Genomic DNA, 21,826 nt, shown 5'->3' on the forward strand with positions numbered 1-21,826 from the left:
TACTATATAAATGTTTTCCTCCCCGACGGGGAATGGTAAAACCTTTATGTTATTATTTGGCCTAGCAATTACTGTGTGTACTCAAAGAATATATATCACAAGAATGAGTATTCCGCGATTTTTGCATGAGAAATTTGTAACAGAGAGCTCCAGTGAGTGATGCCCGCCCTCATAAGGGCGGATGTATACATACTAAATAAGACTTGATTTAATAGACATGATACATGTCACATTAAATAGAATTATGATGATAGTTTTTGCAATTGTAAACTATTTTATAATACATAGTTATTAACAAACTAGTGTTTATTCACTTTTACAGACAATTATTTACTAACAAGCTAAGTTAGTTCACAAAAAAGGCCTAACACAGCAACACCAAAAATCAACGAATATTACTCAGCACGGCCTATTCTTTACCATTGCCGTGTACTACTGTACGCCCGGTAAATTAAGTATTGTTTTTATGATATAAATTAGTATAAAACACATGTTATTAATAGGAGAAAATGTTAAATGTCATTAACATTTATTTGTTTTACCAGAAACAAGTTAAATATAGGAATATTATTAAACTATCCTTCGTGAAAACGCGTAAACACCAACATGCCCGGTCACGCTATTGTAGCGCCCGGTTGATAAATCAAACTGTTTATACGGCAGTTTTTACTAAATAAATTGCATAAAACGAACAATTAAATATTCAAATAGTATTTAACATGATGTTGGCATGTAGTTGATAACATTTTTATCATCGGAAAATACTCCGGTGGTCCAGCATTTGATTAGTGAAACCTTCACAAAAAGTTGTATACATCCCAGATACATCCACACTTATGGCGGCGCCCTACCACATGGACAATATTACTGTAACAGGGAAAGTCGCGGATTACTCATTCTTGTGATATATATTCTTTGGTGTACTCAATGGATGAACTCTACAACGTGGTGCGTACAGAAAGTACGTCATTCGGCCACCAGCAACGATCGTGTTTTGAAAGATATTGTTGGGTCTTTTCTACCTTGTTTTTTTTAATGAGTTTTCTCAAATACTTAATAAATATGACTTAAAAATATATATAAACAAACCCTGAAAGCAAACTAGGCCTAGAATAGTAGTACTGTACTCCGATCCCGGTAGTAGGCCTACTAACTAGGCCTAGTATTTTCAATCACAGATTGCATCATGATTCATGGAGGTTTTTACCTCCATGATTGCACTATGATAAATAAATCGATTTTTTATTTCAAATAGGCCTATATTTTGTTATATAAAATGCTGTTATCCTGTACTGTAATTCCAGTTATTGTCTGTTTGATGATAATAATATATATGAACAAAACATCAACAAATTATAAATACAGTTCGCTGCAGTTGAATTACTCAATGCAGTAATGCATGAGTGAATATGGACAGTATTGTTAGTACCTAATTACACGCGAGCCACGCGTTTTTCACACCCGTGTAAAATGTGTGGGCTTGGTATATGATATGTAGTCAGTACTGTATGTTTAATTGAAAGTGATTGCATATTGAGTGAGTCACTCATCAAACCTTAGGGAGTAACACCCCTAACCTGGAATATGCCCTAATATTGTTCTGTACAGTAAGACATTTCATTCCATTCATTTCACTTTATTTATTTATTCATGGTCAAACACAGTAAAATATGTACATGGTTTGAAATTATTTTGTTTGTTCCAAGTTTTTCAGTTTTTCATGAAAATATAAAATGAGTTAAAAAGGTTACAATTTTGTAAAATACAAATAAAACACATCCTTCAAAGTACAGATAAAATACATAATTTAAAATACAAAATACAATCAAGATTGGTGTGTGAAGAGGGTAGCATAAAGTGATAAACGTTCCCAAGTTTCATTGAATTGCCTCATTGCAGTAGGGAGAAACGAGTTTCTCATTCTATTGGTTTTCCATCCTGACTTACTATCATCATGTGCTGTTTGCAAAAAGTGGGACAGTCCCTTTTCGCGTTCGTTCTAGTATATCAGGATGCAGCAGTTCGGGTCGTATCGTATACGGAGGAACTTGTTTATAAATGATCAAATACGCTGTCGTATACGGTTCGTATATGCTGATTATGCGGACAAGAACTTCGGAATTGACGTGTACGTTTCGTATATGAAGTGGACGTCCTATACGAAACATAACCAAAACATCGTATATGTTCGTATACGGCTTTTTGTAAAGGGTATGATCGTTTTGAATAAAGTTCAGAGTGAATTTGAATATGGTTTGATTTCTTTCATTTATACCTTCTAAAAAAACATACGATATACAGAAACGGCATTTAAACGTGATTCCGAATTGTAGAACGTCATCCTATAGTAGTATCAAATTACCAAATATCGTCGACAGTGCGATGACTATTGAAACGGCAGCCTTTGTTCAATACCGCTAGTGACTACCCTCGACAGGAGGAAGTCTGGCGCGGTTCCACAAAGGCTTTTACTGTTACGTGTCATGTTACTCGATTTTCCACGCCTATGTTTTCAGTACTGTATGTTTTTTAGTGGCTACAGTACTTGAATTTCTGAAAAACATCGTAACTACGAAATTCTTCAATCTTAAACATTTTTTTTTTATTAATCTGTTGAACTTAATATTTAGGTATATGTCCTTGAAATTTTAAAATATTGACATTGAATGTCCTTGAAATGTCCTGGAATTTTACTAGCTCACAGGTGTACGAACCCTGATGCATTATCTCCTTTTACTATTAGGGTAGTGGGTTATTATTATAGATTGACTATTGACTGGGTTACACTATTACTATTAAAGGGAGGGTTACTATTATTAGAGTGTGGGTTACTAATTGAAGATTGATTAATATTTAATTTCCTCAAATTGCTGTAAATAAATATAGGTAGAGCTAAATAAGCATTGAGTTTGCCGTTTCACACAAAGTGTGCTCTTTTCGGGGATTCCCCTAGACGTACGTACGTTCACATTGAACGTGAACGCAAGTGAATGATAAAAAAAGGTACGGATACGATCGTTTTGCTCTTGGTAGCATGCTGCATGAGAGTGTCTTTTCCGACCAATTAGAGGTGCTATTTATCATGAATGTTATGTGCGAGAGTACCATTTCCGGCCATCTAGGGGTGTCATTTAACCAAATTCGCTTCGCCCCTCAAGATTTAGGATGGCTTTTAGGTAAGGGTAGAATTAAACGACTTTAAACTAATTGCAAACGTATCAGATTAACATAATTCGTTTTTGCTGTAGCATACGTCGATACACAGTACACAACGTAACCGTCTGTAAACTTCGCCTGGAAAGTAATACAGTACTACGACACATTTTGGTCCCTGGATGGAATATGATATCACGCGTTTGGACCCAACGCTGAACGATTCGTACAAAGGGATACCGCCAGACAAGTGCGTACCTATTTTAATAGTTAGTTTTAATAGTTGGATCGCTGGCAATAATGAATGCATAATAGCCCTCTGACGTACTCGCGGTTTTTACTGTATTCCCCGACTCGACAAAAATTACCTGTGTTCCCAGATTGTGGGTGGGGGGAGGGGGCGATAGGCTCCCAGACGAGGGGAGGGGATAGAGCCCACGCGGATACACAGTTGATGATCTTAACCTGGATGTTTTACTATTTTATGAGATTTAAAACATATTTTTTCTTATGCCAATTGCGCATTCTTTTGACATCATACTTTACTATCTTATGATGTCATAGCTACGTTATATGGTAATTTAAATATTAATTGGAAAGTTTAATACCACATTTATATAGCGGCTATTCTGAATTTATGCTAATTAACCTTTTTGATGTCTGACCTTATCATGTTCATTTCAACAGGAAAATGTTAGAAAATTATTTTCCTGCGGTTTCTACATTTTTTTTAGCATAGGATGTCATTTAAGCAGTTATAACATAATATATGACGTCACAACTACCTTATGACGTTATAGTTACGTCATATGGTAATTTAAATATGCTAATTTGGATGTTTAATGTCACATTTATATTTACTCGTAATGCACTTAGGTGGTCTAAAACCAACCGTTCAGGAGATACGGGAACTTCAAATGGTAAATGGTGGCCATTTTGAATTTATGCTAATTAACCCACTTTCCGGTGTCCGATTTCGGTAAACTTTGGATATGATGTTTATTTGGACCATATCAAGTAGACAACACAATTCTGTTGCATTTAACATATCTAAACGATTTCCTCTTCATAAAATGACACTTATTTGACCTTTGACCCTTCATATCTCGAAAAGGCCCCCCCTCCCCGTCGCGATCAACAGTCATATTCGTATTCTACAGCCAAAATTACCCCAGAAAAAATTGATGAAGTAAATTCTGCAAAAAGTGACACCTATACCTCAAATACGACTGGTCTATAATGGTGGAGAGGGTGATACTCATCCGACATAATGTTTATTTTATTTTTAATATTTTATTATATTTATTTTTTATCTTTAGCATTTGTTACAACCGCTAATGTAGAAAACGCCAGCTAATGTCGAAAACAACCGTAAATGTAGAACAATCCACCGCTTATGTAGTAAATGTTGTATATTTAAAAAAAATTTCTTATTCATGTGCAAATGCAATCAGTCTTTCCACCTCTCATAAGCAACCAACTTTCTAAAACGTCCACACATCGTAATAAGCTATCATCTCTGTTAAGGGTCCGCTTCTCATAATCGACCACCTCTCGTAAGGGACCGCTTCTCATAATCGACCACCTCTCGTAAGCGACCACCTCTCTTAACGACCACACCTCTCGTAAATGAACACCTCTTTTAAGAGACCACGACCTCTTTCTCTCTATTAAAGGACCGCTTCTCGTAATCGACTATCTCCCGTCACAACGACCTCTGGTAATTGACAAACTCTAAGGGACTACTTCTTATAATTGACCACCTCTCATAAGTGATCACCTCCTCTAGTCATAAGGAACCGCTTTTCATAATCGACCACCTCTTGTAAGCAACCACTTCTCTTAAGGACCAAATCTCTCGCAAGTGACCACCTCTTTTAAGGGACCACAACCTCTTTCTCTCTATTAAAGAACTGCTTCTCATAATAGATTATCTCCCGTCACAACGACCTCTGGTAAGTGACCACCTCTATTGAACGACCACCGTCTCTTTTAAGCGACCATTTATCATAATGGACCCTCTCGGAAGTTGTCAATGATGAGAAGCGGTCTCTTAACAGAGACAGTGGTCACTTACCAGATGTCATTGTGATGGGAGATGGTCGATTATGAGAAGCAGTCCCTTAGTAGAGGGTCCTTTAAAAGATGTCGTCACTTACGAGAGGTGGGGTCGTTAATATTATAATAAAGAAAGAATTATGAAAATATGACTTGTAGTTTTCGAAATATAGGGTTTAAAACATTGCCGAAAATGATCGTTTTTAGTCATGATGTAAACGAATTGCGCTCTCAGTCGAGAAATTTCTTATAAAAATGAAATGATTGTTCCAGATTAGAACTTTGAGCTTTTAGTTTTGTCTTATTGTTTTGATTTTCCTAGGGAATATACTGCATATATCCATATCTGACATGTAGGAAAGTAGATATCACACGAGATGATGTACGTGTTCTCCTGACAGAAGAAAATCCATTTAGTTCTAAACTATTTAAAGATACAAAGACTGCCATTGAGGCTTTGGGTAAGTTCTTAAAATAATGTACCAGGAGCAGGCAAAAAATATCTATTGATCATACATTTTTATAATAATTTTCCCTATGTTTCAACATTTTTGGGAATTTTTGTTTTGTTTTACACGATTTTGTTGAAAATACTGTTAGCACTTGTTATCACCTTTGACCACTTTTAATGACCTTCCTTCTAACCGTTTGTCTCTGTGTTTATTGTTTGCTGGTTATCTTAAATTGTTTAAAAATGTTGGTTTTTTTTAATGATTCCCTTCCCCTTTAGGATGATCTGTTATCGCTTTTCAGATAGACGACTACCTGGAAACTTAGTTAAATCTTTAAATCTTTCTATGTAAAGTTTTGTCTATTACTATTAGAAAAAGAATTTTATTCAATATGATTACAATAATAACCATGTTCTAGAAAGAGTTTACTGTCATAAGGATCTTGGTATTATTATTTACTGTAATTTAAATTTTATTCCGCAAATTAATGCGGCTGTTAGTAAATAGAATGCTTGGCATGATATGTAGTAATTGCTGGTATTTTAAAAATGTTTATTGCTTCCACATCCAGACTGTTCTGCATACAAAGCATGTTTTAAAGAGTAACATTCTGGAGACATTGATATTGTACTCGATTCGTTTACAAAGGAGAGAGGGTATTGTTGAGTATTATATTATTAATTATATTATGCCATAAATGTTTGTATTTATTTCTTTTTGATTTAACAGCACAGGGAAGTGTCATCTTTGTATATGATCCAAAGAAATTGTGAGTTGATCATCATTTTTTATACAGTATAATTGTATACTATTAATCTGAATGATTGAAATTTGAACTTATCCACGCAATGCAAAATGCATGTATATTAAAATATGTGGATGTCAAGTTAAAATTTTTATAAATTTATAGTGTACTTTGTAGCTTTGAATTTTCAGCAGACCATGCATCAACAATCAAAGTTAATTAACAGACAGTTATGCAACTCCCACTTATGCAACTATTTGAACATGGTTCCTTCATCAATATGTGATTTGTGTGTGAAAGATAAATGTGATAATAGATAAGCAAGATGCGCTCTATAGGATTTTACAAATAACAATTTTCAAAAGGCCATATGATGACTTCATAGTGTATGATCGGCCAAAAGTGTCCATACAATACCATCCAGAAATCATCTACCCTTGCACGAGGAGTCGATTATGAAAATGTTTGGCAGCTACTTCCGGTTAAAAATTGGAAATCGCTGTACAGCTAAATCATTACATAAAAAAGATGCCAACTCTATTATTATTATTATTATTTTTTTACAGTAAAGAAAGTTAAAATATAAACTTTTTTTTTGATTTATTAACGGTTATATATAATTTTATTGAATTGATAGAAATGTTGTAGTGATATTAAGTATTAAAGTATGACTATGGTATGTACATACAAAAAGGAGTAGATAGTAAATATAAGCCTAAAAGTTTTGTTTTATGCGGAGCTATAAATTCATAGTTTAATAATTGATATGGTAGGTCAAAACGTTCAGTGTGGTCAACATAAATTACCCGTCAGATATTTTATGTATTCTGCCATTATTATGTGAACTTTAAAGATTGCTGTACATACAGTACATCATGTCTCAAAATTGGCTGTTTGTTTCTTCTAGACCTGCCAGCTATATGCTTACATTGTTTAAAATATTAATGTATTAGAGGAGCTATAAATTCATGTTTTAATATTTAGGCCGTTTACAATTTCAAAAAAGTGCGAGGCATATCTTTAACGTGCTGTGATATTACCAATTACTTATATTTTATAATAGACGCTATATCTAAATAGATTTCGTGTATACACTCATCATGTTGTTTATTTTTATGTAACGATTTTTTTTTATTTCATTCAATCCTGTCAAATTATTTGAGTTTACCTTTACAACAGTTATAGTTTTCATCCTTTTGCGCCATTTTTCCTCCGATAAATTAAAATAATTGCTATAGCGACACACGTCAAGTGACTCGGTGCATGCTTGATTAGAATTTTGAGGGTGTTCACTTTACAATTAATAAGGACTTTTAGATTGTGCACAAGGTCAAATCAACTTTTTTTGGGGGGAACTAATTATTATGCCTAATGGACATTAAAACATCTGGACAATCTCTTCTCTGGACCTTCCTTGGGCAAAGTTGTGAAAATTACCTCGCTGTGGCCAGTGGTTGTCAAGATCTAAGGACCTACTGGTGTTTGGTCTTATAACGTTTCACCTTGACCTTTTGCCACATGTGTAACCAAGCCAAAAATTATTGTTTGACCACCCTATACCAATTTCTTAAGTCAAATTCTCTGGACCTCAAAGTGCATACGAAAGTTGATATAGCTACTAGAGTATAACTGATACACATACAACTATAGTTAATTACATCTCTTAAAACAATCTTGTTCGTCGTCACATGGTTAATCTGATAACTAACATAAAACATAGAGTAATATCAAAGATATATTAAAAATATTTATACTTGTTTTTCCTGCAATGCCATTTTATTTTGAATAAACCTTAATTGAATTCCTATCCTTATTTTTCAGCAATAAAGATTCACAAGATCTTGTATTGTACATTGTTGGATGGCGTGGAAAAGCATCTGTTCGTTCATTTGTTCCAAAAGGTGATCGATTTCACATATTACGACTCTGTGACATGTTACCAGATGTAACAGATAAAGTGATTGTTAATGCTGCCGGTAAATCCTTAGATGTATAACAGCAATTTAGAGATTTCAAATGAAATACAAATGAACAAAAAAAAAATGATGTACTCATTAATATTATGTTTGTAGCATTTTAAGTATGGAGTCTTCATATTAAAGAAAAGACCCAATAAGCCATATGTGTAAAAATGAGGGTAAAAGTAGTTGCTAAATCGAATGTCCCAGTGATCTAATGTCTGCTTATCAATCAGTAATTGTTTTGAAAAGTTTTGATATACTGTACATAGGAACTTATAAAAGATTTGTAGGATAGAGTACATGCAATGCCTAACGTCAAGTCTTGTTTTAAACATACTTAATACCCCTTTCACACCAAGAGCAAAACTCCTTTTGGTTTATTAGATTTGTGTTAAAAGTGGTAAATAAAAATTTATTGCATTTTCAAACGCAGTGTTTACCTTTTCTTTTCATCAAATGAATAGTTTGAATATGTAGTTATAGAGGTAAAGGGTTTACTTGCACCCTCTAAGAAACTATATTCTGTTGTTTTGCTTCTTTATCTACTAGATAGTATGTTGAACCCACAAATGTGAAAACAACCACAAATGTGAAAACACATCACCCACAAATGTGAAAACAACCACAAATCTGAAAACACATCACCCACTAATGTGAAAACAACCACAAATCTGAAAACACATCACCCACTAATGTGAAAACCACAAATCTGAAAACACATCACCCACTAATGTGAAAACAACCACAAATCTGAAAACACATCACCCACTAATGTGAAAACAACCAAAAATCTGAAAACACATCACCCACTAATGTGAAAACAACCAAAAATGTAAAAACACATCATCCACTAATGTGAAAACAACCAAAAATGTAAAAACACATCATCCACTAATGTGAAAACAACCACAAATCTGAAAACGCATCACCCACAAATGTGAAAACAACCACAAATCTGAAAACGCATCATCCACAAATCTGAAAACACATCATCCACAAATGTGAAACAACCACAAATCTGAAAACGCATCACCCACAAATGTGAAAACAACCACAAATCTGAAAACGCATCACCCACAAATGTGAAAACAACCACAAATCTGAAAACACATTATCCACAAATGTAATAAAGAGAAAGTGAAAATGATTAGGCCTAATGTCAAAAAAAAGAAGAAGAAATTGTCACCCACAAATGTAAAAAAAAACAACAAACCAATTCATGTCAAATTTAGTGCTATAGTTCGTATGCTCACCAATTTTTAATAATAATATAATATATAATAATCGATAGAAAGTCTGCACGCATACATCGGTGGAACCCGACGTATGATTGCGGACGAATTCTCCTCCAAATAAAAGGGCCACCTTTTTAGGCTTTTAGGTTTAAAACTTTTCAAGTATAAGTGTAATTTTTGTAGACCTGCAGCTCTAGTTTTCAAAATTTCCTTAGCTTAGCCCAAAAGTCCTGTAGACTTATAATTTTGTTTTATCGCGCCGCTGCTCTATCCAGCTATGTCCCATGAAGAAATATTTATTAATAAGCTGTTTCATAGCGGTAGCTTTAGTATCCAAGGCCGACAGTTTTGCGAATTTACAAACTCGACTATAATTATAGGTCCTAGCTGCTAGACCCAAAAAACGTCTGGGAAAAGAGAGTCTATGAGGGCTCACGGTTGAACGATTTTGGTTTCTTGCCCTTTGGTTGGTTGACGCGAATCAACAGATTGTGGAAGAATTTTCAGTAAAGGAAAGGAACACCCTAATATCTTACCTAACTATTATAAAAGTAACCCTACCAACTTAATATTCAGAACAATTTATGTTTAAATCGGATTTGTAGTTTTCTAGTAAACAGGATTTTAAAGCTGTTTTCAAGACATTTGAAAAGGTAACGGGACGATTCTAATAACACAAATAAATTCGTAGTGATGATACACACACGCTATATAATGATATTGACAAACGACGAATGCTCATAGATTTCTTTTTATTTAATCAAGCGTGCATCTTACATAAAATAAACTGCTTAATCTAACAATAACATGCTGCAGTATATTACATAAAGTTGCGTATACTGCAATATCAATTATCACTTAAACGGAAATATATTGATTACAAATTATTAATGCAAGGTTACAATTTTATTTTATAGGCCTACCTTCAGTCTTATTGAAAGTGTTTGCGAACCCTGTTATGATTAGGTCATTCGATCATCTGGGCCGCGAATTTTTTTTCTGGACTCTTAGGCAGAAATCATGAATAATGCATGATATCAACTAAAATGTATTTTCTAAATGGCTTGCGACGACACACCCTATTTGATCTATTTTCCATGTTTATAGCGTCCAATATAATTTAAGCAGTAATTAATCTCATAAATTATTTGTGTTTCTGCTGCACTATAAATAACATATTTTAAAAATGTAGTCTGATTGGTTGACCTGATTCATTGTCTACGCGCATGTCTTCTCTATGAGTAAAGAATTTTGACTTTCGGATAGAGGAGGGTTTTAATTCGAATGCTAAAAATATGCATTGTTTGTAACTGTCTTTTATTGTTGAATTAGCGCCACTATCAGGTTTAATACAAACAAAGCCAGGACTGTTTAAACATACCATTGATTAAGTGCTTCTCTTGTCCAGTGCAGTGGTGGCGCCAGCGGGGGGGCTACGGGGGCTCTAGCCCCCTCGTCGGGGAGCCTAGCCCCCCCGTCGGGGAACACGGGTACTTTTTGTCGGGGAATATAATATACAGTAAAAAACGTTCGCGTTCACTTCATAGGCCTATAGCTTCAGCGCCTAGAAAACCACGACGTTCAATTGACCGTGAGAGTACGTCAGAGGGCTAATATGCACTTTTATGCAATCTAACTTACTACTAAACATTAGCTAGGTACGCACTTGTCTGGCGGTATCCCTTTGTACGAATCGTTCAACGTTGGGTCGAGACGCGTGATATCAAGTTTCATCCAGGGACTAAAATGTGTAATGTGGTTATTTTCCAGGCGAAGTATACCGACGGTTACCGAAGGGAACACGGGTACTTTTTGTCGGGGAATATAATATACAGTAAAAAGCGTTCGCGTTCACTTTTGTACGAATCGTTCAACGTTGGGTCGAGACGCGTGATATCATGTTCCATCCAGGGACCAAAATGTGTACTGTAGTTATTTTCCAGGCGAAGTTTACCGACGGTTACGTCGTGTACTGCGTCGACGTACGCTACACTACAGCAAAAACGAATTATGTTAATTGTTCGTATGTTCACCAATTTTTTAATTTACAAGTAACCTTCTGTACCGTGGGGCACCTAAAATAAATTTTTCATCCATTCCGTACTAAACAAAAAAACATGCTATTTTCGCTTAGCCAACATCTTATTATAGCTAAGTTATTACATTTTCAATATCCTGTAGGCCTATGTCATGAATTTCTCACCACTCGGAAGTCCAGATGGTACGCACGCATACACTTGGGAGGAATAAACTTATTTCCCCGACTGAAAAAGGTATACGCTTGCGCTTTTTAAGCCTCTAGGCCTGACGTTTCCGAAGTATAAAATGCAATTTTTTGAAGACCTGCAGCTCTAGTTTTAAACATTTTCTTAGCTCAGCCCCAACAATAAAGCTGGTCATATTTCGAAGAACAAGAAGTGCATTTTCCGGGACCTAACATCTCTATTTTTCAAACATTTCTTAGCTCAGTCACAACCATGATAGGGACTTATATATTTTGGACCTCCAACTCTATTTTTCTAAATTTTCGTTGAACTTTTATTTTTTAAATTGAAAAATATGGATTGAAACAGTCATCGCGCATCGTTTTTTTGCACGCAGTATTTTATTTATGCATTATAAAAAATGGAAAAAATGGCTACCCTAAATCTGATTAAAATGACCTCAAATGACGCTAGAATGCGTTGCTTCCGGGGGCTTCGCCCCCTGGACCCCCACCGGGGGCCCTTGCCGGCCCCCTGTCCCCCAGCCTAGTGATGCTCGCTTCGCTCGCATAGCCCCCTCGTCGGGGAATGTAGCCCCCGCGTCGGGAAGATCCTGGCGCCACCCCTGGTCCAGTGCCCACCTTGACCAGAGGAAATTAAGGCATGGGCCAATGCGTCTGAGGCAGATACTAGATGCAGGGGCTGCCATAAGAGTCAGCAATACTGATTTCAAATGCCTAACGGGACCCCAGCTTCATATACAGTACTCGATATTCCAATCCAAGCTCTAACCAGGCCCAACGTTGACAGGGTTAGGTTTTATATTATAATCATAATCTGGAAATACCAGTTTTTTATGAGATGTGACAATTCTAAAAATCTATCGCCGTCTCGTACCAAATTTGTTGATCAGATGAAATCTATAATTATTATGACAAGCGACACGCGCCGCCAAACGATGTAATTTGTTCAACTTAATATAGGCCTACACATAATTCTTAAATGTTAAATGCTCTAATAAGCCTAGCATTGTTAAGTTATATTATTACTATTATTGTTACCACAGAAAAATCATTACACAAGCAAATTTCAGTTTTTAGCTTTCTTCAAAGTTAGTCTTGACATCCTCTTTATTAAATTTTCATTATAGATCACTTAACGCGATCTTTATTTTTGTTCATCTTTCGGTTAGCCTACAAATTCACTTGCATACCAGTCAGGTACAAATATATCATCCACTTTGCCTTCCCTGTAAGTAACCGTCTTGCCACCAGGAGTACGTTCAAATAAATATACAACCCTAAAAGAAAAGCCAAAAACAATTTGTCAAACAGTTGTCAATAACCCTATACGCATCATTCAAGGTAACGTACAACTAAACTGATCGAAATCAAGAAGTAAACAGTATGCTAATACAGTATGTAATTAATAATTTTGTGAAGTATAATTAGTGCATAGATTAGGCGGTTAGGTTAAATCTCCTTTCACATCGCATCCGGATTCGTTGACCGAATCAGGTACGGATTCAATCGTACGATTTTGTTGTGAAGGATCCCATTTCACCATTGAACCTATTTTCCATGATATTTCATCAGCACTCTGGACTGAATCCGGCAGCCATGTGAAAGCAACTTAAGGGTTAGGATTATGGTATTATATCAAAGTGATACATGTGATGCTGTATTACCAACATTCCTATGATACTGGACAAATGTAGACATGCCTACCGATAATTGGTTGATGTTTGTGAACTCCATTACAACCTTCAATAAGGATAGTGAATGAATTCGCTAAGGCCTATAATAAGGTACCCTTGGAAATTTCCTAAATGATGTTTAAAAAAAAGAAGAAATCTATAGAAGAAGCTACATGATTGACTAACTTTGGATCATCTCTTCTCACTACGTCTTTGACAAATTTTAAGAACTTGTCGCAGAAATTCATACATCCTTCCGGATTCCAAAACAGCTTTGTCTGAAATTATATATAATACAAAAATACATAAAGTTGGAAATAGTAAAAACGGACTGTTTTGATATTTAAACAAAATCATTACTACAGCAACACAAGACTGACCATGGATGACAATAGATTACTGTCTGTATGGTGCTTCTTATGTAGGCCTAACATTTATTTTCAGTATTCGTAACTAAAGTATCTACAGTGAATAGATAAACACACAATATTTGTTTTGAGTGTGAACACGATAATGCATAAATCACATAATATTAAGACTATCTTAGTGTCGTGTTCTTACATAAAAACACCAGATTAAGGAGTTGTGATGATATATTGTAACTGACTATTGCAAGTCAATTACAGAAATCACATTGCATGGAAAAAGTCCCGTCATCAAAGGCAACTAACTTTTGTATTAGATTTTCTCCAGGAAGTTAGTCCAGGTTTCAAGAATATAGGCCTAAATATAAATTATATATCCAATCCTAGGCTAGGCTAGTAAGTGTCCTGAAACCATAATCAGCATGAAAATTAAATTTTGTTTTTAAATTTACCTTATTAGCGATTTTAGGTATATCGCAAGTTAAGTACGTCTCCACATCGGCTTGTTCAGCAATACCATGTTCTGATCGAAAGCCAGCAATGATTTTGGGAATTCCAATCAAAAAAGACTGGGCCCACCACTTTAACAACTTAAAAGGATGTACAAATTTGTGTTTGTTTCTCCCGATTTTGTTTGTTTTTATTTCCACATAATTAAATGGAGGTTGAAGCTCAGGATCGCTGGTTTCACAGCAGTCGACCTCTGCACTATACATCAAGGAGTGACCCCTTAACTTAGTACGGACAACGCTGTAGTAAGCTTCGGCTTTATTTATAGGGATAGTAGTATCCGGCCGTTCACCCTCAGCTGTAAACAAAAACAAAAAGTTATGATTAAACAAATAGTACTGCAGACACTGAATTATATTATTTTCACTGAGTTCGGGTGATTGTGCGTAGAGTTTGCAGCAACAACATGCAAGGGAACTGTAATGTGCGTGTTTTTTTCACGCTGCTGCTCTAGCCCGCTACGTCACACGAGATGACTCATTAATTAGATGAAATCAAGCAGCAGCTTGACATTTTTGTTAAAATTGAAACTCCACTATAATTTATAGGTAGCAGCTGCATTTCTGGTATTTATGAGTCCCATGATAATACTGTATTTCGCTGTCAGATAATCATTGAATTATTATCAAAACAGTCCATGAAAGTTTTTGTTTGTAATATGATACTTCACACTTGAAGTGACCCCCAGACTTGACCTTAGCAATAAAATAAACTAAATTGAGTCTGTTTCATATCAACGTTATTCACTTCTGTAACAAAATTCACATTATAGAAAGAGAAAAGAAACGTTTAATTATAACTAAAAAACCACAGACAATTGAAGTATTTTTTGCTTTTAATTACATTTTTTTCAGGTAAAATAACTATTATGTGACAATAAAATGACTGAATAAACAATATTTTTCAGAGGGACAATATATCTTTAAAACTGTTACGTCAATAAGCGAGCAGCGTTTTTTGTAAGAAATATTTCTTGTTTATTTAGTAAGATTCAAAAGAGCTATTACAGTGTGTACACAGTTAACCAAAATGCTTTTCAATCACATCTTACTACAGATAGACCTGAAACATTTACTTCTGTGTAGACAAGCCTGTCTATTTTTTAGGCATACACATCCTAGGCTGGTTACTGGGCAGACAAACAGGGGGCATAGCATCTCTAGATTGGCGGATATCTACAAGGTATTGACAAGTTAAGGAAACTTTAAGGGACATCTAAGGTCAAAATTAGAAAAAGGAAAATAGACCAAGCTAAGGAATTCACTTAACCTTAAAACCTTTGTGAATAATACCACTGAAGTAAAATCCTTTTTTCTTGATTTAAGGCAAATATATCATTGGTGAATACAGCCACTGGATTTTGAAATAGAAGTAGAAGGAATCCCTTTTGGATCCACAAGAACATGAATTTTCTTGCTTAATAATCTTTACGGACATATCATTATAGTTTTCAGTTTTAGCTTAAATGTGTATGAACGAAACTGAACGAAAACATTATTTACATCCTCATTCTATGCAGAAAATTCCATGATTAACATCATTTTTGAATTAATATGACTTTTTTTCACAGTGCTTCGAGACATTTCTTTTTTTTGTGTGTTTTTTTTAGCTTTCCAAATTTAATACATTTCTCTCATAAACCAATTTGATTATTCATTGTATTAATTTAGCCAATAAGCCGGAGGGGCAGGGCACATTTAAAAGCCAAATGTCGTCTTAAAACCAAGAATAACTCAGCATACGAATTCGCGGAATGTAATCAGCAATAAAAATTATCCAAAAAGATGGCTGCAGTCGCGTGCTCAAGTTAGTGTTTACCGACCAGCCGACCGACATAGTGAGCTGAGAGTCGCGTTGCACTCGACTAAAAATGATGCCTAGACTATGAATATTCAATTTCAAATGTAGATGATGAAATAAGGCTTCTCTTTAGGTTCCCATGAGGCGTTCTCTTTTTGAACCACCAAGAGTGTCGTTCAGCTTTAAAAAAGTACCATACACAATTAGAAAATAGGTTGATAAATGTCAACATTGCTTGTAGAGATCAACAAAAAATGAAAATAAAAACCATTTAATTTATGTAATTAGTAGTTATAAAAATAATGTATTTATTTTGCTTAACCAATTTCTGATAATATTATACATTTTAATGTAGAAAATAATTAATTTAAAAGTATACATTGTGATATTTCGTAAAAATTATTATTGAATTGAAATTATTATTAGATTGATTGCATTTTATTAAAATAATGTAATTGCTTTATGGGACAGCTGAGTGAATTACAAAGTGTTGATCTTGTTTGTCAACATGTCAACGATATCATTAATGGCAGCACGGCGGTCTGGATCACGATGGGTGCACTGCTTGCCTATTTCAAGAAGAGGTTTTATATCCAAAATAGCACCCATGACGACGAATATTATTCCAAGACTATGAATGTCTGATTTAAATGACGGTGGTGAATTGAGGAAATGAAGCTCCGGTGCATGCTCTCTGTGGGAAGACATTGCACTTTCTCTATTTGCAGCTGGGGTGTTATTCAGCTCAAACATGTCGAATGAAGCGTTCACATGACAGACAGCGCCAAAATCAATAATTTTGGCGCCCCATCTGTCACCATTATGGTGGACAAGAACGTTCCTAGTAGCTAGATCATTGTGGATGATTCCGTGCGCTTGCATTATTCCAACTCCTTCTGCTATATCTACTGCTATGTGGAGACCTTCTATGAGACTCAGTTGTGGGTCTTGAAATTTGATGGCTTTAGATAGAGTCAGACTGGAGACGTGTTGGATCTCCCACATACTCAATGACGATCTTCTTTCTACTTTCAAATAAACCTTTCTTGCAAATGCCATGAACGAATGGGAATAATCTGCATTCTCTTGATAGCATGAGTTGTACACGGGTTTCGAGTGTGACTAAAAACTCATACATTGGTTGCTTCGATTTGTCCGTTGGGGCCATGCAAGATTTCACAGCAACAATAGTGCCATCTAAAGAAGTCATTCGATATAAAGAGACTTCGCCGTACGAGCCTTTTCCAAGCGTCACCTGAGAAATAAAAACAATGAGGTTACTTTTTGTTTAGATTTAGATTTATAAATAATTTTCAAAAAAGAAAGAAAAAGGTTTACCGGTAATGGGTTTAAATCTTCAACTGATAGTATTGGAAGATCTGTTGGTAGTATTGAATCTAACATCAAAAGATGATCCGGGAGACTGAAGTTATATTCTGATGTTAATATTCCCTGGTCTTGGTACGATACCAATATATTCTGCCACTCTCCGCATAACGAAGACTCGGATGTTTCTTTGTCGTGGTAATAAATGCACAAATTACTTTGCCATTCTCCGCTGAATGAAGCATTCGACGAAGTGGTGTAACCGTCATAATCATCCGTATCAACAACGGCCAATTCTGCGTGTTCGATTGCTGCACTTGGTAGGGTGAACAACGAGATGCATCCAACCACACAGAGCTTGGTAAATATGGTACAGAAACCAGTATGCATCAGATGCTGGTGTTTCATTTAATGTCGTTACACTTTGGTTCCCAACACCATTGCTGTCAGCAAATAGCATCCACATTCTGGCAAGCATTACAAAGATTAATCGGGCTTGTTCACTTTCAAAGATGATATGCACTGAAGACTGCAAGTGATTGAACGAGACGCTTATAACCAGCTTGTTGTTGTAGATGGCCGATGTTTATGATGGACGAGTGGTATCGGGTCTGGATGGCAGGAACAACGATCGATAACATAATTCATGGCATGGAGGTTCATGGTATTGGCTTCCAAAGTCAAGTGATGGTTGATCTAATAAATAAAGTTCCTATAAAAAGAAAGAACACAAATGTTTATAGCAAGACAATTAGTAAGCTATTTAGTTCATTAATTGATTGTTTGAAAGCAAAGTTTCATTAGACGTGGTTTTAAACATTACCTTAATGTTTACTTGTTCATGCTTTGGTCTTAGTGGTATCAGAATCGATGGCGACAATCTAGCTTTTAGGGAATAATCCGTATTTTCCAACGGTGTCGTATTCATGTGCTGTAATAAAGAGATTCAAATAAAATATTATTTTAAAAAATAAATATATATTAGTATATATCGGTATCAAATACATGTTTTATAATGTTGATATTATAATGCCATGCAGGTAAGTACCTTGTGTGACCTGGTATCTAAACTGAAGCAACCATTCCATAAATGGAATGGTTCGGTACTGATGACATGTTCAGGTTCTCTTTGAAGCCATGTTGCAATGATGCTATTGATAGACACGTTGGTCATCTGGTGGGTTTCAATCGCACAGTGTGTTTTCATGACAGCTCTTGCATGGACTGAACCAACATTCTTTACCACAGAGTTGGCAAACTGACCTTTAACAACAAGTGGTTGAATGAGTGAGTGCTGGAACCGAGTTTATTTCGTTCATGTTGAAACACTTTCTAATGATGTTTAGTGCGGCAATGTGATCAGGTTCTGAATAGGTGTTGGAGATGTTCAGACAGCTGTTGTCCAAGATGACCAGAACTCTGGCGTATTCGCTGATTGAGATGTCCAACGTTGGGTCTGGGTTATAACCAATAAAGTCACGTTGGATTTGGTCAAAAGCAATACCGTATATCAGTTTTAAAATGATAACACGGATATGCGATGGTATCTTGACCCAAACCTGGTAGCCTGTAGTTGTATCGTCATCATTATCAGGTTTTACGGAAGAGAAACAACATCGGAAATACTTGTTAAAGAAAGTATTAAAACGAGAGTGCCTGTTGGTAAATAACATCCAATATTTAAACATTCCTATACCAGATTAATGATTGATTCTTTTATTTTATTTTTATTTTAGATGCTTCTCTCATACATTTATGTGTGAAAAAACTAGTATATTTACCTTTTTTTACCACTCCTTTTAAATAAATTTTTTATTCGTCCGGGCATAATCTATAAGAACAATGTATATAATTGATCTAGGGCCTAATGATATCTAAAATCAAATGATACATAAAATAATATTGATTGATATTATATGAATTTATTTATTTAATTAAATGAAATTCTTACCAAAATCAGTTTTCTGGTAACTTGTTGAACTTAAAATTTCTGTAATCAATACAAATAATATAAAATATAAAACAGGGGTGTTTTTTAAAAAAAATGGGAAAAATGGTCATGGTCAGATTAGAGTAGGACTCAAGTACAGGAGAGGTGGGGGGGGGGGCTAGGTTAGGCTAGGATTTTATTGAACAGAAATTACAAAATTTCGGTAATCTTTACTTTTAGTAGATGTGTAAAATATTTGAGTAGGTGTATAATATTGAACCTTTATAAATCACTTACACCACATATTTTTAAAGAGATTTTGCCAAATAACCAATAAAAAACACTTACAATTACGAAGAATTTTGTTAATGATGCTTACCTTTTGAAGTTCATGTAGCCTATGAGTCGATCTCCATGTCCGTCGTCGCTACAACAAAGTGGCTAGTGTAGATAGAAAACGCACCTGGCACGCGCACGCAATGAACCACCGCCCTCTTTGAATTCCGCAACAAAATCTTGTTTTCATTTCATTTATTCGACATCATAAAAAATGTTCTGGGACTCCAAAAGCAACCCAGTCACCAGAAGAACCTAACTACATAGAATTATTTATCAATATACAATTAATATACATTTTTACAAATTCAAAAACATATAGAAATGGTAAAATAAAATGAACGCACACAGGATTTGTATTATGGTATTATAATCAGTACTGAAAACAGAAAGAGAAGAAAGGACAGACGAGTTTTTGAGAGAGGAAGGAAATGAAGACCAAAGAAAAGGGAAACGATGGATAGGCGAAGATTTAAGTGAGTCTGTACGAGCATAAAAATTCATATTAGCATGGAAACACCCTAAACTGTATATCCACAACTGCAGTATCAATCGCTGTCCATTTCTAGTTTTTTATTAGTTAATCATTCAAAATAACCTATTTTAAAGAGTTTAAATGTTTGATTTCTCTCTGGCTCTGCGGTGAACTTGGTAAAACTTTCAAATGCGAAATAAAACAGTGAAACGCACGTCTTTACGCGGCGCGTAAGCCTATTCAATAATTCCCATGTAATAATGACACGCTTTGATTAATAATAATATTGAAAATATGCGTTTTCAGGTAAGAAGATTTCTATATAATATAGTATCTTTACCTAAGTCAGATCAGACTCATGGTTATTCACCAATCACACTTAGGCTAAGGGTAATACAGTACTTATAAATTAAGGGAAACACTTATGGTAAATTAAAGTACAACTTTTTTTGGGTTCAACATAACAAAAAACCAACCAACATTATGCAAATTTTACGGGTGTATTTTATGAAAATCAGTTTTTTACTTGTTAGAACATGCAAAAGAAGAAATAGAATAAATAAATTATGTGGACATAAAGCCTTCTTTTAAATTTTCACAAAAAGTAGATGAAATATTAATACTCATTCGTCAAGTGGAAAACCGGTTTTACATACCCCGACTAGTAATACATTGCTCAAACTTATATCCAACATACTCCATTCTTCTTTCAATGTCCGTCCTGTTTTCCTCATAAGCTTTTTTCTCTTCTGTTATCTCTTCACTTATGTAATACGTGCCACCGAACAACATCACGGCCATTTTCCATCCTTCTCGTTTGTATGGTGTGTACAATATTTTCCCCAAATGTCCTCGGCGACTTACAAAGTCTGTATTTAAACTAGTAAAAAAGTATACGAATAAAGTTAATCTATATAGGCCTACTTTTAATTAAAATTCTGAAATGAGAGTATTTGGACGTTTGCGATCTTATAACAAGGCCATATACATGGCTGCTGTCGCGTGGTCAAATTCGAGATAGTGTTTAACAACCGACCGACCAACCAACCGACCGACATAGTAAGCTGTAGAATCGCGTACTAAAAATGTTTGCATTAGGCCCTAATTGCACGCACACACAATGTCGCCCGATTCTGTATCTATAATGACTTGTGTTCAGTATCATAGGCATAATTCTATAATAATACAGACGATCATTGTGTGGCGCCTGTATCATGGAAGGTTAGATTAAGAGTTAGGTTAGGGCATATGATGCATCCGTCACACGTAAAACACGCCCATTTTTTCTACAATTTCTTAAAGCACTTGAGTTGAAAATGTAATTCATGTCACATGATTGTGATTCATCTGAAATGGAATATTGCTATGACGTCTTATTTGTCATAATAGGCACCTTCCGTTCTGGCTAGGCGGCGGACAGACAGCTATTAAATAATAAAGCTTGCCCAGCTAAAGCTGTCTACTACACTATCGAACTTATTGTTACAAAAAATGATATTTGTGCACATCACACTTTTTGTCACAGTAGTTTGATAGTGTAGACAGAGCTTTAGAATGAATTAACAATGAGGTCTTTGTTT

At 35.1% G+C, this 21,826-nt stretch overlaps 4 protein-coding genes across 4 annotated transcripts in view; 1 reads left to right on the forward strand and 3 right to left on the reverse strand.

The window, feature by feature from the left end:
- LOC140056248 (RNA cytosine C(5)-methyltransferase NSUN2-like) overlaps positions 1-8,790 on the forward strand; it is a 41,581-nt gene extending 32,791 nt beyond the window's left edge. Inside the window, exons 17-19 of the mRNA XM_072101552.1 lie at positions 5,534-5,672; positions 6,393-6,432; positions 8,230-8,790. Coding sequence (XP_071957653.1) covers positions 5,534-5,672; positions 6,393-6,432; positions 8,230-8,404 — 354 coding nt within the window. The 3' untranslated portion in view covers positions 8,405-8,790. The remainder of the gene's footprint in view (positions 1-5,533; positions 5,673-6,392; positions 6,433-8,229) is intronic.
- The window catches only part of LOC140057082 (enoyl-CoA delta isomerase 2-like), a 442,575-nt gene that overhangs the window by 188,980 nt on the left and 231,769 nt on the right, over positions 1-21,826 (reverse strand). The window lies entirely within an intron of this gene.
- On the reverse strand, positions 12,997-15,594 carry LOC140057700 (decapping and exoribonuclease protein-like). Its single transcript, XM_072103421.1, has 4 exons — positions 15,492-15,594; positions 14,322-14,677; positions 13,691-13,782; positions 12,997-13,108 (listed from the first exon to the last, which is right to left on the reverse strand). Exons 1-4 carry the CDS (start codon positions 15,592-15,594, stop codon positions 12,997-12,999), a joined length of 663 nt encoding a protein of 220 aa, XP_071959522.1.
- Positions 17,543-18,679, reverse strand: LOC140057702 (uncharacterized). Its single transcript, XM_072103422.1, has 3 exons — positions 18,554-18,679; positions 18,329-18,436; positions 17,543-18,217 (listed from the first exon to the last, which is right to left on the reverse strand). The coding sequence occupies exons 1-3, from the start codon at positions 18,677-18,679 to the stop codon at positions 18,092-18,094; spliced, it is 360 nt and encodes a 119-aa protein (XP_071959523.1). The 3' UTR covers positions 17,543-18,091.

This window comes from Antedon mediterranea, chromosome 8 (assembly GCF_964355755.1).
Source record: "Antedon mediterranea chromosome 8, ecAntMedi1.1, whole genome shotgun sequence".
NCBI lineage: Eukaryota > Metazoa > Echinodermata > Crinoidea > Comatulida > Antedonidae > Antedon > Antedon mediterranea.

What these genes read in the sequence shown, in the direction of transcription:
- LOC140057700 (XM_072103421.1), bottom strand. Translation starts at nt 15,594, where the DNA reads ATGTCCCTTAAAGTTTCCTTAACTTGTCAATACCTTGTAGATATCCGC. An exon ending in CAGTAACCAGCCTAGGATGT is followed by an intron (nt 14,678 to 15,491) that starts GTATGCCTAAAA and finishes TTTTGTTTACAG; the next exon opens with CTGAGGGTGAACGGCCGGAT. An exon ending in TACCTAAAATCGCTAATAAG is followed by an intron (nt 13,783 to 14,321) that starts GTAAATTTAAAA and finishes ATATAATTTCAG; the next exon opens with ACAAAGCTGTTTTGGAATCC.
- LOC140057702 (XM_072103422.1), bottom strand. Translation starts at nt 18,679, where the DNA reads ATGACCAACGTGTCTATCAATAGCATCATTGCAACATGGCTTCAAAGA. An exon ending in TAGATACCAGGTCACACAAG is followed by an intron (nt 18,437 to 18,553) that starts GTACTTACCTGC and finishes TCTTTATTACAG; the next exon opens with CACATGAATACGACACCGTT. An exon ending in ATGAACAAGTAAACATTAAG is followed by an intron (nt 18,218 to 18,328) that starts GTAATGTTTAAA and finishes TTCTTTTTATAG; the next exon opens with GAACTTTATTTATTAGATCA.